General features: G+C 37.8%; 1 protein-coding gene across 5 annotated transcripts in view; it reads left to right on the top strand.

Moving 5' to 3' along the window:
• SYTL3 (synaptotagmin like 3) overlaps positions 1 to 9,073 on the top strand; it is a 55,933-nt gene extending 46,860 nt beyond the window's left edge. For 4 of the 5 annotated variants that reach the window (XM_058168567.1, XM_058168561.1, XM_058168575.1 and 1 more), the window contains 3 exons: positions 302 to 480; positions 6,085 to 6,187; positions 7,402 to 9,070. In XM_058168567.1, the coding sequence (XP_058024550.1) occupies positions 302 to 480; positions 6,085 to 6,187; positions 7,402 to 7,581 (462 nt within the window). In that variant the 3' untranslated portion in view covers positions 7,582 to 9,070. Of the gene's footprint in view, positions 1 to 301; positions 481 to 6,084; positions 6,188 to 7,401 lie in introns of all 5 variants that reach the window. The other variant, XM_058168583.1, reaches the window with a different exon arrangement.
• The last annotated feature ends 7,681 nt before the right edge of the window (positions 9,074 to 16,754 follow it).

Genomic DNA, 16,754 nt, shown 5'->3' with positions numbered 1-16,754 from the left:
GGACAGGTAGAGGAAAAAGGATTCCGCGCTAGGAGGAGACTCTATGGTGGGGGAATCGACTTCCAATTGGCAGAGGAAAAAGGACACAGTGGTAGGAGGAGACTATGATGGGAGAACCGGATTTTCTGTCGGCTCCAGAATTGAATGGGGGCTTCCAGTTAGGATCTTTGTGGTTCTTTGAGTGTTTAAGGTTGCCGACTCCTGGTCTAGACTTTAGGATCCTAAATTAAACCTAGAAAGCAGACAAATTGTTATGTACTTGAGCCCCTTTTGTATTGTCTTAATTCACTGTCTTATACAGGATAGTTTATACAGCATTACCAGTGTTTGCAGTGGGGCTGTTGACTTTGCAAAAGCTGATGTCTGCGGTGAAATAGAATTTGCCATTAGATACAATTTCAAATTTGGCATTTTGGAAGTATGCATCAGTGCCTGCAAGAATTTGGCCTACGGAAAGGAAGAAAAAAAGAAATGCAATCCGTAAGTTTCTTTTGATTTACTTTTTAAAAAAAATCTAAGATTCTAAATCTAGATCTAAATTCTAAAACAATATTATTTGTGAAGATGCATCACCAGGGAGGGGGGAGGAGAGCCATGTGATGAAATGTATATCATGATGGAGACTTTGTCTCTTACGAGCTTGTGTGATGCAACAATGCTCATTTCATTATTTTGATATCGTCGCCATTAGAAACAAACATCTATGCATACATCTGTGGATACATGGGTGGTATAGCATTTTCCAACCTAAAAAACAAAATCATTAATAAGATTAGTAATAGGTTTGCTTTACTTTCTTCCACTTGGCTTTTATTCTCCTCTAAATTAAGTTTTTAAACTAATATAGGACTTGGGTATCTTGTTAAAAACGTCTCCAGACCCTCTGATTATCAATAGTAGAAGTGATGATTTTTCACAAAACAACAACCCCCACTCTTTTCCTCCGTCTTTTCCCTTAGCCTTTCCAGAAGCCCAGTTGACCCACACCTACAAATACTCCAAGCCTCTCTGTACTGGAGAGCTATCACTAATGCAACCAACTGGAAAGGTGGCTGACGCCTCTCTTCCAAGCACTAACCACACTCCTCCAAGCTGGCTTTGCCACACTTTTAGGAGTGTGATGATTTTGGATGGGTGTGGACCCCCCTCCCCCAGGGAATTGTTCTGCAATAAAGCTTTAAGGACTGGACCATTCAGTCCTTAAAGCTTGGTTTAATTCCTGGAACAATATCAATTATGCTGGCAAATATTTCTGCAAACTCAAGGATAGATGAAAAGCACTTTAACATGACCACAAAGAACAGCCCATAAGGAAGCAGATGTAGGAGATGACCAGATTGAGCCTGAGGGAGGGGTCAAATGCATCATAAGTCACAAATCCCTGCCCTTCTAAGTTCAGCCTAACTAGAATGGTTCTCTTATCTCCCACACATTTCCCTTAACTGTTAGTTGGTCAAATTCTTGTAAAGAATAATCTTCCTACTCATTTGAACTGCTTGAATCTCCAGATATCCCGGCCACTTGACAGCTGCATTAGTGATGTTGAAAAAATGGCTAAATGTGTCACTTCTTTGATGCCCTTTGCAACTGACAGGTGTTTTGTTTTCCTTGCTCTAGAAAGAACACACTGATAAGCTTGTTTCCCTCGCACCTTTGTTATACATTGAGTAGGCTAATTCTCCATCATGCTTTCTTATTTTCAGCCCATGAATTTTGAGCTGTAGCAAATATGAGTGTTGCATAAGACCAGAGGGCCAATTTTTCATTCACAGGGGTTGAGTCAGGAGTCATAACAATACTTCATTCATAGCAGCAAGAGCCAGTTTGGAGGAGTGGTTAAACCATAAAGCTAGAAACCAGGAGACCACGACCATGACCATAGTCCTGCCTTTAGGCACAAAGCCAGTTGGGTGACTACTTTGGGCCAGTCAATCTCTCTCAGCCCCAGGAAGCAGGCAAGGAAAAACTGCTTCTGAAATTTTGCCAACAAAACTGCAGGGATTTGCCCAGGCAATCACTAAAGGAGTCAACACTATTTGGAAGCATATATTCACAAACTTAGTAGCAAAAGTATAATAAAATATACCTTTTTACATACCATATTTTTCAGAATAAAAGACACTCCAGAGTATAAGACGCACATTAGTTTTTGGGGAGGAAAACAAGAAAAAAAATTCTGCCTCTGCCTACCAGCATCCATCGGCATCCACTTGGCTAGTGTCCTTGCAGCAAACAGCAAACAGCCTGGTCAGCTTCAGCACGTTATCGCAGCCTGATTCAGCACAAGCAGCTGATTGGCGGTTGGATCGCCCTCCTGGAATACTGTCAATCAGCTGTTCCAGGCTGCAGGGATCACCACAGCCCATCGCCACCTCCGCACATTGCATTTTTGGCCTCTGTGCGTCATGTTTTTGGCCTTCGCATGCTCTGTTTTAGACCCATTCCAGACTGCAGGATTGCCACAGCACTGCCGATTGCTGCCTCCACACATTGTGTTTTCGGCCTCCGCGCATCAGGTTTTTGGCATTTGCATGCCCTGATTTTGGCCTCCATGCTTTGCATTTTTGGCTAGTCCCGGGCAATGCCTGCTGCTGCCGATCCCCAGCACCTGGAACTGGCCAAAAATGCAATGCATGGAGGCCAAAACGTGGCGTGCAGAGCCCGAAAACGCGACGCATGGAGGCTGAAAATGATCAAAGAATGAGGGTTGGCGGGTGGATGGAGCTTCGGCAACATTCGGTGTATAAGATCCACCGCAATTTTCACTCACTTTAGGGGGAGAGTGCGTCTTATAATCCGAAAAGTACGGTATATATTTCAAAGAGATATATAGGTCCCCATATTATAAATCACAACTCTGGGCAGCTCACAAAGCACTAAAGTATTATAAGAAACAAACCACAATAAAAATTTCTGCCATTCCCAGGGCACCACTCTTTCACCATCAGCATTCTGCCTTGCTGTGCTGCAATCTCATTGTTCCCCAATGTTTGCAGGAAGACCCAGCTCTTCAAGGCCTCCTAAGAAAGTTAAAAGAATGGATTTCTGAGGAATGAATGTTCCACAGGCCAGGGGCAACAACGGAGAAAGTGTGCTTCCTGGGTCAAATGTTGCTAGATGATAATATTAAGGGAAGGAACTTGAGGGCATCTAGCCTATCACATAATATAAAACCTAGCTACAAGTTCAAACCCAGATAGCTCTAGGGTGGTTTCATGATGTCTAAAATTTGTTTGTGCTATCTAAATCCTAAAGATAAGTATAGTATCTGTTTTGTTGATTTAATGCTCTTCAAATTCATGAAGTAATTACTAAGCTTGTTTCTCAGAATTGATGGATGGATTGATTAGATTGAGGAACACAGATTCTAGACTGACTAATTATGAGTCATCAGGAAAAAAATTAAGAGAGACCAAAACAGAATTTAAAAGTGAATAAGAAAACAGCCTTGTTGCAAAAAGCAAATGCTTCTTACAATACTAAATAAAATTAGAAAGGAGGAGCCAAATACATGGACATAAGAATAATTGTATTTTTTTTATCTGAATACATACCTACATACAAGGCCTACATACCGTATTTTTTGGAGTATAAGATGCACCGGAGTATAAGACGCAGTATAAGACGCACCTTCGTTTTTGGGGAGGAAAATAAGAAAAATTGATTGGCAAGTTGATTGGCCTCCCGGAATACCCCCAATCAGTTGTTCCCAGAGGTGAATTTTAGCAACAGGTTCCTTGGTTGTGAGTTCTGTGCCTTGCTTTTTTTTTCTGCCTCTGAAACTCTGTTTCAGAAAAAACTATTTTTGCCTCTGAAAGCCTCCAAAACAGAACTTCAGAAAAAAAGCCTCTGAAGCTCCGTTTGGGGCTTTTTTTCTAAGCTCTGTTTCTGATGCTTTTTTCAGCCTCTGAAACCTTCATTTGAGAAGCTGGGCGGGGCTACATTTGGAGTATAAGACGCACCCAGATTTTCACCCTTGTTTTTTTGGGGAAAAGGTGTGTCTTATACTCCAAAAAATATGGTATGTACAAAACTGATTTCATACATATGCTTATCTTATTAATTTCCCCTCCAAAATTTGTCTCAGAGTTGAGTTGACTTTCATTGTAATGATGTTTTTAATATTTTTAAAAAAACTGTACCAAGCTTAGCCTTACAATCTGTTTTCATTATTGAACTTAATTCACCCTTAAAAAGTGGATGTAACAAAGAATTCCATCACAGTGATCAACCTATACTAGACATTACTTGGCAATTTCAGTTCACAAGTATACTGAATTTAATTTGTATTCATTTAAGAAAAAGGATCTCATACAACATAAAGACTTGAATCCTAAAATATCAAAGTATGTGTAAGTATGTATGGGGATGGGTCAGATAATAAAATGTTCTTAAAATATACCTGATATAGTAGTGTCTGGGACTTGAGTTATTCTTTTTAAAAACTTGGCCAACATCCACACTTTACAAAGCAGCCTATGAAGTCCTTTCTTATTCTTCAAGTACAAAAAAAAATCAATACTGCATTTATGAAACTAAGAGAATAATGCAATTCATCTTCAGAGGCATTAATTAACCACACTCTATTTATGCCTTTAGAATAGAACAGAATAGAATAGAATAGAATTTTATTGGCCAAGTGTGATTGGACACACAAGGAATTTGTCTTGGTGCATATGCTCTCAGTGTACATAAAAGATAAGATACGTTCATCAAGGTACAACATTTACAACACAATTGATGGTCAATATATCAATATAAATCATAAGGATTGCCAGCAACAAGTTATAGTCATACAGTCATAAGTGGAAAGAGATTGGTGATGGGAACTATGAAACGATTAATAGTAGTGCAGATTCAGTAAATAGTCTGACAGTGTTGAGGGAATTATTTGTTTAGCAGAGTGATGGCCTTTGGGAAAAAACTGTTCTTGTGTCTAGTTGTTCTGGTGTGCAGTGCTCTATAGCGTCATTTTGAGGGTAGGAGTTGAAACAGTTTATGTCCAGGATGCGAGGGATCTGCAAATATTTTCACGGCCCTCTTCTTGATTCGTGCAGTATACAGGTCCTCAATGGAAGGCAGGTTGGTAGCAATTATTTTTTCTGCAGTTCTAATTATCCTCTGAAGTCTGTGTTTTTCTTGTTGGGTTGCAGAACCGAACCAGACAGTTATAGAGGTGCAAATGACAGACTCAATAATTCCTCTGTAGAATTGGATCAGCAGCTCCTTGGGCAGTTTGAGCTTACTGAGTTGGCGCAGAAAGAACATTCTTTGTTGTCCTTTTTTAATGATGTTTTTGATGTTAGCTGTCCATTTGAGATCTTGCGATATGATAGAACCCAGAAATTTGAAGGTTTCTACTGTGTTGTCAAGTATTGTGAGAGGTGAAAGTATGGAAGGGTTTCTCCTAAAGTCTACCACCATTTCTACGGTTTTGAGTGTGTTCAGTTCCAGATTGTTTTGGTTGCACCACAAGGCTAGTCGTTCGACCTCTTGTCTATATGCGGATTCGTCATTGTCTCGAATGAGACCAATCACTGTTGTGTCATCTGCGAACTTCAGTAGCTTAACAGATGGATCATTGGAGATGCAGTCATTGGTATACAGAGAGAAGAGAAGTGGGGAGAGCACACAGCCTTGGGGGGGCCCTGTGCTAATTGTACAGGTATTTGATGTGATCTTGCTTAGCTTCACCTGCTGCTTCCTGTTTGTTAGGAAGCTTGTGATCCACTTACAAGTCTGTTCCGGTACCTGTAGCTGGTTTAGCTTAGTTAGAAGAATGTCTGGAATGATGGTATTGAATGCTGAACTAAAGTCTACAAAAAGGACCCTTGCATAGGTCTTTGGAGACTCAAGATGTTGTAGGATGTAGTGCAGAGCCATATTAACAGCATCATCTGTTGATCTATCTGCTCGGTATGCAAATTGCAAGGGGTCTAACAGCGGATCCGTGATGGTTTTCAGGTAGGAAAGCACTAGCCTTTCAAAGGTTTTCATGACTACAGATGTTAAAGCAACTTCCTTTTTTTCCTTCCTCCCTTCTTTTCACACGTGTTAATTGTTGTCTCTATCTTTGATTGAAAGATATGTCAAGACTTACTTGCTGCCTGATAAATCTCCTCAGAATAAACGGAAAACTTCTGTCAAAAAGAACACACTGAATCCAACATTCCAAGAAATATTAAAGGTATTCTAAGCAATTCTTGGTCATACTGTGAAGAATCAAGGAAGAGCACAACATACAGGTTTTTTTTTTTAATTTATGAGCGAAAGTTCTTCCTATGAGTTTATAAAAACAGCTCCAATCAGAATAAAAGGGATAATTCAAAACAAACAATTCTATAAAATTGAAAAATTTAAGATTAATTTTAATTAATTAAGATTAAAAAAATAGGTATTACTGTATTATTACTGTATTACTGTATTAGGATGATTGGATCTGCTGTGAAATCCTAACAAACAAAAGATAACAGTAAAAGGAAATTTCTGGGCTCCCATCTAGAGGAGTGTTTGGATTTTTGAAGCCTATGTCTGCCTTTTGAGATCTGTTTGCTGTTGTGTAGAATTTTCACAGCATTTCACATAGGATGATGGTAGTTGATGTCCAGAGATTAGTATTCTGAATGCAAAGAGTGGGAATAATTGTCATCACTGTACTGCTCTTGTTCATTTTTGTGGCTTGATAGTAGAGAAAACTGCCCAGCCGGGAAAAATTCTTAAGGAAGAAATATCTAAGCATATGCGCCAGTGGCCTTAGGAACATGACTTGTTGCATTTAATAAGATTTCTGAGTATAGGCTTGCAAGAATCTTGGATATTGATTCTTAAATACAGATGGGACTTTACCCTTTTTAGGGAGAAATGTTAGTTTGTTTAAAAGATGCTATCATGCTCTCTTTATACCCACTGAGTAACACTTGTAAGAAAGATTTTACTGAGTCACACTTACAGGTAAAAGCACTTAAGCATTTTGGAGCTGAAGAAGAAATCTTATGATACTCCAGCGTCTACACTATCTAAAAGAGAAGCTGGTTTACTAAATGATAGAATATGCAACATTTGGAATGATTTCAGAATTATTTTACAATTTCAGTAAATAGTTGCTCTTCTATTATTGATATGTATGAGGTTCAATAAAAAGCATCACCTTTCTGGATCAGCTTGGATTGGGATTGGGCAGCCACACTCTTCAGGAAAGAAGGACATTAGATGTAACTTGGTTGAGGATTAATGGATTATTAGACCACCTCCCAATCAATTGTGGCATAACATCCTTAACCCTAATTTCGATAGTGGTCATTTATTGCAGGAGTCTGTGAAAGTGCTATATAATGACCTTGCACTTGCATAAATGGTATTTGTTAATCTCACACCAATCAGTAACACCATTTATCTTTATAGTACAACATTGAATATTCCCAACTGCAAACCCGACAGCTTCAGATATCCGTCTGGCACACTGGAATTTTCAGACATCCTGTATTCCTTGGAGAAGTGGTGATAGATTTTGAATCCTGGGATTTTGAAAACTACTCTGCTCAGTCATTCAACTGGTACCAATTGAAAGCCAAAATGACATGACTGTATTCCTTTTATTTATGTTTACTGTATTTATACATGTTTCCTGTTTCTTTGGAATTTAAGAATAAATGTGCCATAAGCAGTTCATTTCTTTCAATGAAGTAGGTGTTAAGTGTTTTCATTACTAGAATCATAGAGTGCAATTAGAACGCACCCCAGAGATCATGTAAGCCCTTCCCTGTTGCCAGCTGGGTAAAATTGCTGAGCTTGACTCCTGGAAATTTCATAAAAACATCCAAGTAGTTTACGTTTGCACACAGTACAAATATGCCCTTGTTGTAACCTCTCAGGATTTTTTGACTTCTTGATCTAGTATCCAACCATAGAATTTCCTGGCTCTTCCACAAATGTCCCATCCAAAGCATTAACCAGGTTTGTTCCTGCTGTGTTTTTTTTAAGGATTTATCTAAATCAGCAGATCCCCGTTATTCCCACTGGCATTTGGATCAGGTGGTTAGGTGAGCACTGTTGATGATAGGCCTTTATGTTTTGGGGTTGTCATTTTAACCAAATATCATGGGTTATATTTTATTGTTGTGTTTTAATCTTTGTATGCTGACTAGAATTATTATTGTGAACTGTGTGGCTTTATAAACTATTTAAATAAATATATCTTCCGCTTAATATATTGAATGAAGAAAAACCAGAAGTTTTCAGTGCATTCTGCTTCATCATTCTTTAAATGTTTAATCAAAGTTCCCTTTCACATACCTTTGAACCCATTGGTTTCTATTCTGTTCCTGGAGCAAAGAAAAAAATATCATATTATATATACAGTAGTATTTTAAATATTTGTAGACGGCCATTGCATCTGCTTTAAAATCTGGACTGAACACATTCAAGGTATAATGATAGCCATCAGCTTGCATTAGAGAACATAATTAAAAACTAGTCCAGAGTTTAATGGAATCCTCATATAGAACAGACCTGTGCTCCTGAGGGCATAACGTTGGAGGATAAACAATTGGAGATAACTATGTCTTCCATGCAATACTTCTGGATTTCTATTTTGAAAATACCAATCTGAAAAAAAGGATCTAATGAAATAAAGTCATAGGCATTCAAATGGATGTAGTAAATTCCTGGATTTAGATTTGATTCAAGAAGTTAATTCTTTTTTTTTTCTTAGAGAAGATCACAATTCTAGCTAGCCCGTACCTCTTAGTATAGTGCAGTGATGGCTAACCTTTTTGCCATTGCATGCCCGGGGGGCGGGGGGCGGGGAGGTTGCGCGTGCTTGTGCCCACACCCATAATTCTATGCGCCCCACCCTCATGCAAGCGCGTGTGACCCCCCAGCATGCAGTGGCCCGAAAGGCCCATTTTTCTCTCTTACCTGGCTCCAGAGCCTCTATGAGTCTGGGGAGGGCAAAACAGTCTTCCCCACCCCATCAGAGGCCCTCCAGAGGCCAGAAATGGCCCGTTTACCAACTTCCAGTTGGACAGAGAGAGTTCTGGAGGGTGGGGACAGCAAAAACGTTACTTCCTGTCCAACCGGAAGTTGGTAAATTGGCCATTTCTGGCCTCCAGAAGGCCTGGGTGGGGGTGGGGAAGGCCGTTTTCACCCTCCCCAGACTCATAGAGAGGCTCTGGAGCCAGGTGAGAGGAAAAAAACAGGCCTTCCCCACCAGGCCATCCGGAGACAGGAAACCCTGTTTCCCTACTTCTGGTGGGCCCAGAAGGCCCAGAATCAGCTGGCTGGTGCGTGCATGCAAGCCAGAGCTGACCTTGCATGCCCACTGATATGGCTACATGTGCCACCTGTGGCATGTGTGCCATAAGTTCGCCATCACGGGTATAGTGAGATATCAGGTCATCCTCTATGCCAGTGAATATCTGATGTTCAAATGGGTAGTGGAATAACATCAATGACTTCAGTGAATTTTCATGTAGTACTTTCAGTTTCTATATCTTGGTCTGTTAAGAATTACAACCCAGACTAATTGACAATAGAAGTCACAATTGAACTAAGAACTAAGCATGAAAATGAGTCAAATGGTAATGGTGGTAGATGGAGAAAACTGCATGACTTGATTGCATGGAAAAAGCACAACAACATAACAATTATTTTGATATCAGTAGCAAGGTATTCCCCAAGCCAGTTTCATTCTCAAAATATAACAAATGAGGATTTCTAGCTTGATTTCTGTGAAAGTCAAACTACTTGTCTAATTTTGTACATAAATAAAAGATGGTGCTGGCTCCTGTATTATTATGTGTTTACTAGAAATAAGCTTATACGTATGTCAGCCAATTATATGAATGGCTCATCAGAAGGGCTAGTGGCATTTATTATTATTTATTTTTACAATTTTGTATCCTACATGTCATTAAAAGCAAAACTCTCAACTGCTCTTCTTGAATATTATTCTCTTGACATCTACCTCACCTGTAAAATCTACAAACCATGTGATTTAATAAGGGTAGAGAATTACTAACATCAACTTTCCTGTGTAACAGTTTTGTGCATGAAAGAAAATACAAAACACAACATATATTAATTTTGCTACTAGTCCTTTAGCCCATTTATGTTATGCCCCCAAAACTTACACACTTTGTAGATGATGTCAGGTGGTGAGAAAGATTTTACATGAAACATCAGGAAACATGCTCATTGTTCCTTGTTTCTGAGGTTAAGAGTTCATACAAAAGAATGACTCCAATAGAAGAAAATATATGTAGCTCAGGATTGAACTGTGGAGTTCTTTGTGTTCACTGAGTTTGGTTGTTTGCTTGCAGATGTTTCATTACCATTCTAGGTAACATCATCAGTTAGGGAGTATGGATAATGAAATGTCTGCAATCAAACAACCAGATTCAGAGAGCACCAAAAACTCCAAAGGGAATGACTATTTGATTGAATGCTGTTCCACACATCAACATTCCCTGCACATAAGAAACAGGAAAGTTATAATGAAGGATTCTAGCTAAGCCTTCCCAATGACACATATGTTGTCTATGCATTACAGGAATGTCAAACTTGCGGCCCGCAGGTCAGTTGCATCACACGCTGGCCACTCCACCCCCAGTTTAGTGAAGGGGAAAAAAGTCACAATGCGTCATGTGGCAACATGACAACGCAAGTTTGACACCCCTGATGTATTACATTAAAAACAACACACACACATACACATATTCAGTGATGTAAGCTTCCACTTTCAATCCGAAATGGTATAGTCCAGAGTCATCCCACAATGTTTCCAAGAATTAGAAATTCCTGTAATGTTAGCTGTTGACTAATACAATCCCTTAATGGAATGATTTCTTCAGTGGGAACTTTTCAACTGACACATCTTCTATCACAGGTGTAAAGAATAAATATTTCTTTCTCATGCTCCGTTCTGTTTTACTACTGCCTTTTCCAGTTTGATTTTTAAGACCTTTTTCTGATTTTTTTTAAAATCAGAAAAGATAATCAACCATAATGCACATACATGCTCACATTTTAAACTTTATAAACTTTGAAACCCATCCATGTTAATTACTTATTTAGTTGTTGCATGCTGAAATTACTTTATTGCTCCCTATTGTAATAGCCTTTTTTCTAATAGCCTTCTCTTTCATAAACAACCCAAGGACCAAAGTAAGCAGATATGACACTAACAATGGTAAATGGAATAATTCTCAGCTCAATTTGTATCCTATTAGTCTCTTTCTGTGGCAATCAATTCTTTCCCTACTGCCAAATGACCCATATACAATTAAATGCCAATGCAATGCATAAGGTTGTACATAATTACTCCACTTCCAGTTCAACTGTAAAATAGCTGTGTAGGTTTTATTTGATGTTAAACGAAGAGGAAATAATGAATAATCCATCTAAGAATGAAAGCTGGGATAAAGGTGGCTCAAGAATCGGCCAATATTTTTCCTTTCCTCCTCTTGTTTGGTTTCTAACGAATTGTGTCTGTGTAGAATTCTTACAAACTCTGAACCATGTCTGATTTAATATTTTTCTCAGAAGTTCTATCCAGTTGTGTGGAGATCACTCCATTCCAATCCTCCACCAAACACCAATTTCCTAAGCGAAACCTACTAGTTCCTCTATAAATCCTTTATGGAACAATACAGGTAGTCCTATACATATAACCACATTTGAGCCTCTGTATCCCCATTATTCCAGAAAAAAATAATGGTAAAGCTTTAATAACCTTTTCTCAAATACCTTCACCAGAATCTTCTGAGATTGCTCTACATCTCATCCCTCTGAATTGCAATAGAGCCAAATTATTTATTGTCTTTCCAAGTCTCTGTCCTTTAAATTTTGTCTCAGTCTCCAGAATCACCACTTTGTCATTAGTTCTACATCCCCAGAAGCTTATTTTACACAGCTTACAACTTTATTTCATCTCCTTTTTCATCTTTGTTGTCAATTTAGTAATCCAGGGATCATTCAGCTATCCTATAGCCTAATTTCTTGAAACATTTTCTGAAGTAAATCTGGTGTAATTCCTCTCTCTGGAGTTGCTCTAGTGATCCTCTCATCCACTCTGCAGTTTTTAATGGGTGCCATTGTAATATTGCAATCCAAAAGTGTCTCAATTACAAGGAAAAGAGTAAAAGGAAATCTTCCCCTCACTTTTCTTTTGCGTTACCTTCCTTTATCCTTAATACTTTCCTCTCAAATGGCTCTTCGTTATTATAGTCAGCATCACAGTCTGACCCATATTGACTTTATCTTTTGTTTTGTAAAATTCACCAATTGTCTGCACTTCTTAACAGCAAACAACAAACATTTCTACGAAAGTTCAGTTCATTTTACTATTTTAATTTGTTCAACACTTTCACCAAAAATAATTTTTTAAAATAACTATCTCCTTTATTCATTTTAAATTACTCTTTACAGCTTTGTTAAGCCTTTTTGTTAAGCTTTTTTTCACCAAAGTTTTAAAATCTTTTAAACTCCTTTTCTTTTCTTTTTTTGCTTTTTAATCCAGAGAGAATGTTGATTCACCAAATGGAATTGTCTTATCCTGCCACATAGAAAATTCTCTTTCATTGTAAATTAATTCCGTCTGAAAGTCTTTAAGAACTCAAGGCAAATTGCTTCAAGGAGATACTGTATTAATGGAAAGCATGGTTATACAAAAAGTATTTTATCAATATTATTCCAACATGTTTAAAGGAAGTATCATCTCTCTGGAAAAAATAAATGAGTATCTAAAAAAACAAAAATTACTAAGGATTACAGTGAAACAGAAGCAGATAATGGACCTATAAAAATAGAGGAAGTTTCTGAAACTATAACAAAGATTAAACCAGGCAAAGTGCCTGGGGCAGATGGATTATCAGGTTCATATTATACATTTATTTATTTATTATTTATTTATTAATCGAACTTATATACCGCACCATCTCCCGTAGGACTCAGGGCGGTTCACAGGCATATTAAAACAGTACAATAAATAAACATTAAAACCCAATTAAAACTAGATAATATCATGGCCTGATCACTAAAAAATAAAAAACCTATAAAAACCCCATTAAGATATGCTAAAACCTTTTATCTTAGGCTAGTCCTGCACGCTGAAACAATAGCGTCTTCAGTTCCCGTCTGAAGGTCCGGAGGTCGGGTAGTTGTCGTAATCCTGGAGGGAGCTCGTTCCACAGGGCTGGTGCCGCCACAGAGGAGGCCCTCCCCCTGGGGGCCGCCAACCTACACTGTTTGGTCGACGGCACCCTGAGGAGGCCCACTCTGTGGGAGCGCACAGGTCGTTGGGAGGCAATCGGCGGCAGAAGGCGGTCTCGAAGGTATCCCGGTCCTAAGCCATGGAGCGCTTTAAAGGTGGTCACCAAAACCTTGAATTGCACCCGAAAGACTACCGGTAGCCAGTGCAGGCCGCGCAGGATAGGTGTTATATGGGAGCAACGCGGTGCTCCCTCTATCACCCGCGCGGCCGCATTCTGGACTAACTGGAGCCTCCGGGTGCTCTTCAAGGGGAGCCCCATGTAGAGAGCATTGCAATAGTCCAGGCGGGAAGACATGTTTTAAGGATGAATGTTTACAATCTTTACAAAACAAATTAACCCTTACAGAGAGGAAAGATGTCAGAGAGTTCGAAAGAGGCCAATATAACAAGGTTTTATATATAGAACAAGATTTGACTTTAAGAACAACCTATAGACCAAAAAGGTGGCTCAGGGTCTAGGATGTTGAGCTTGTCGATCGAAAAGTCAGCAGCTCAGCGGTTCGAATCCCTAGTGCTGCCGTGTAACAGGGTGAGCTCCCGTTACTTGTCCCAGCTTCTGCCAACCTAGCAGTTTTGAAAGCACGTAAAAATGCAAGTAGAAAAAATAGGGACCACCTTGGTGGGAAGGTAACAGCATTCCGTGCGCCTTTGGCATTGAGTCATGCCGGCCACATGACCATGGAGACTTCTTCGGACAGTGCTAGCTCTTCGGGTTTGAAACGGAGATGAGCACCGCCCCCTAGAGTCAGCAACGACTAGCACGTATGTGCAAGGGGAACCTTTACCTTTACCTTATAGACCAATATCATTATTAAATAATTGAGTAAAATAGGTAAGATCAATTTAACTTCATAGAAAGCACAAAAATGTTAATGGAGATTTAACAAAGCCTTGTGAGATATAAAAAGGAATAAGACAGGTTTGCCCACTATCTCCTCTCTCGTTTGTTTGGTTTGTGAAATACTGAACAGAAATATAAGACAAGAGTATTGTGGGAGTAAAGATTAAAAAAGAAAAATATAAGTTAATGACTTTTTGCAGATGACTTTGTGTTGGTTTTGGAAGGTCTTTTAATTTTTTTTGTCGAGACTGTAAAATAAAATCAAGATAAGAACTAATGGCAGGCTGATAGAATTTATGATTTTGAATATTGTAAGACTGGATTTGAAGCAGAATTATGTACAAATGATGCAAATGTAAATTGCTAAATTGTATAAAGGTTTATTGAAATTTGAAATAGGAGAACAAGTAAAATGGGCTCTATTATGTAGATGGAACAATGAGATAATATATGGTTGAAATAATTGAAATTTACATTCTTATAATATTAAAGAGAATTTTTATAAAATATTATACGTTGGAGTGTGTCACAGAGAAATTGTCTAGAATGTCTAAAGGCACTTCAAATACATGTTGGAAATGTGAACAAGGAAGGACATTTTGTCATGCTTGGCAGACATGTAAAAAAGCTAGAAACTTTTGAATTCAAATATGTATACAGTATCAAGAGAATTTTAAAGATTAATATATATCAATGTATATTTTCTGGTCAGAGAAAAGACATATGTTTCTTAGATTTACTGACCCCTTTATGGACTTTTTGCATAAAACAGAAAATGATTTTTGATTGACGGTTTTATAATTCGACAGAATAGATTTGACGGTTGATTGACGGTTTTATAATTTGACAGAATAGACAGAAAGAGAAGTCATTTGTAAACTTAAGAGTAAAAGAAAAATTTATAATTGTACTTATAACTTGCTGTAAAGCCACTTCTATTTTTTTCCCTTTATTGGACTTCATAGCTTTCTTTCCAATTCCTTTTATTCGTTTGTATTATGTTTTTATCTTTCTTTTTAAACTTTGAATAAAATTATATAAAAATGAACTTTGAAACTTGTAATTATTTTATGAAACTTCTATTGGCCCTAATAAAAATATGTTCCATATTGATTTTTTTTCTTCTCATGGTCAATATGACTACTACTATTATGGGAAAGTTACATACTATTTTGTTTATAAAAAAACAGCTCAGGAGGAATCCTTGAACAGCATATTTACTCAACTGATAATTTATGCCTATCTCTTGTGCTCTCCGTGTGCCTATATTCCTTTACATAGAAAAGCAAGCATTCCTCAGTCTTTTTATGAAGTGCTAAGATTATTTAGACAAGTATTACATGTATTCTAATTTCAGGATAGGAAAAATTAAAAGTGAAAACTTACTAATACCATATATACTCAGGGTATCCTACAGTATTAGTGGAAGATCTTTTACAAGAAATATTACATATTTTTAACACTATTGTCTACAAAAATATATGGGAATTTGTAGCCATCCATCTTTTTTTTAACTATAACATAATTTTGGAATTATGTTGAACCCAATATCATCTGGGAAATGCTATTTAATTTTACAGTAAGCTACTTTCCCATTTAGTTAAATTACAGTCAACATCATTTTAATAAATGGAATGAGTAATAAAATACCCCATTGAGTTGTACACATCTTCAAGGTCCTGATAAAACAGGAGTGCAGAATGCTTTTGAATAAATGTGAATGCAGCTGTCTTGGTGAATAAATGAAGCTCAAAAAAGGGTAGGGCAGCACCCCCCCCCTTCTCATTGTCAAGTAATTATTCTTGGTATTCACAAAGCTACAGATAATGCAAACTTATCTAGAACTGAGGTGAAACAAAGATATGCGTTTACAGGACACAAATCATGTGAAATTCAAGTGGAGAATCTAAGCAATGGGTTAGACTCTGGCTAAGGAGACATGCTTTACTCATAAGATGTAATTATGGCCTGTTACAGGTTTAGCTCCGCCTCAGTCTAATGTTTTTCAAACCCAGGCTAGCCTAAAGTTAAACAATCACTAGACTTCCAAAAAAATAACATGGAATGTAGAAGTCACCAGTTCTTTCATTCCACTTTTATTTTTTCATCGCCTACAAGTAGGAGCATCTTTCCTGGGAAACAAACAATAAGCTTTTCAGACTCCTGAGTGTGGTGGCTCTGATCAGGCTATTGCAGACTTTGTTCTTTGCAGAAAACAGGAAAGCAAAAATAAAAACAAAAAAACCCACCCTTCTTCAGAAGTACTATCATGCAGATTACTGGATATCTGATCTTGGCAATAGAGACAAGGCAGCTGCCATTCCTATTCAGTAATAGTAATTAGCTGGTTCAGTTGCTAGATTATGATTAAGGCTAAACGTGGGTCACGCTATTTAGAAACCGTACCATACGGTTAAAGTTTATAGTTATTAATTTCTACCTTGCACCCAAGGCAAATATTTTGCTGTTCTATGTTACTAGTTTACATATTGAACTTTATTAAACATTTACCTTCAGTGTCATAATTTCTTCCATAATTATTTTACCTTTCTCTTTTATTATTAATATTCCCCGTCGCTTGAACAAATGGGTTGCTTCATAGTTTTTCAGAAAAAAGAAATGGAAAAATTTAAGAGAAAAAAA

Source organism: Ahaetulla prasina, chromosome 1, assembly GCF_028640845.1.
Source record: "Ahaetulla prasina isolate Xishuangbanna chromosome 1, ASM2864084v1, whole genome shotgun sequence".
In the NCBI taxonomy this organism is placed as follows: Eukaryota; Metazoa; Chordata; class Lepidosauria; order Squamata; family Colubridae; genus Ahaetulla; species Ahaetulla prasina.
This window is presented reverse-complemented; position numbering and strand designations above follow the sequence as displayed.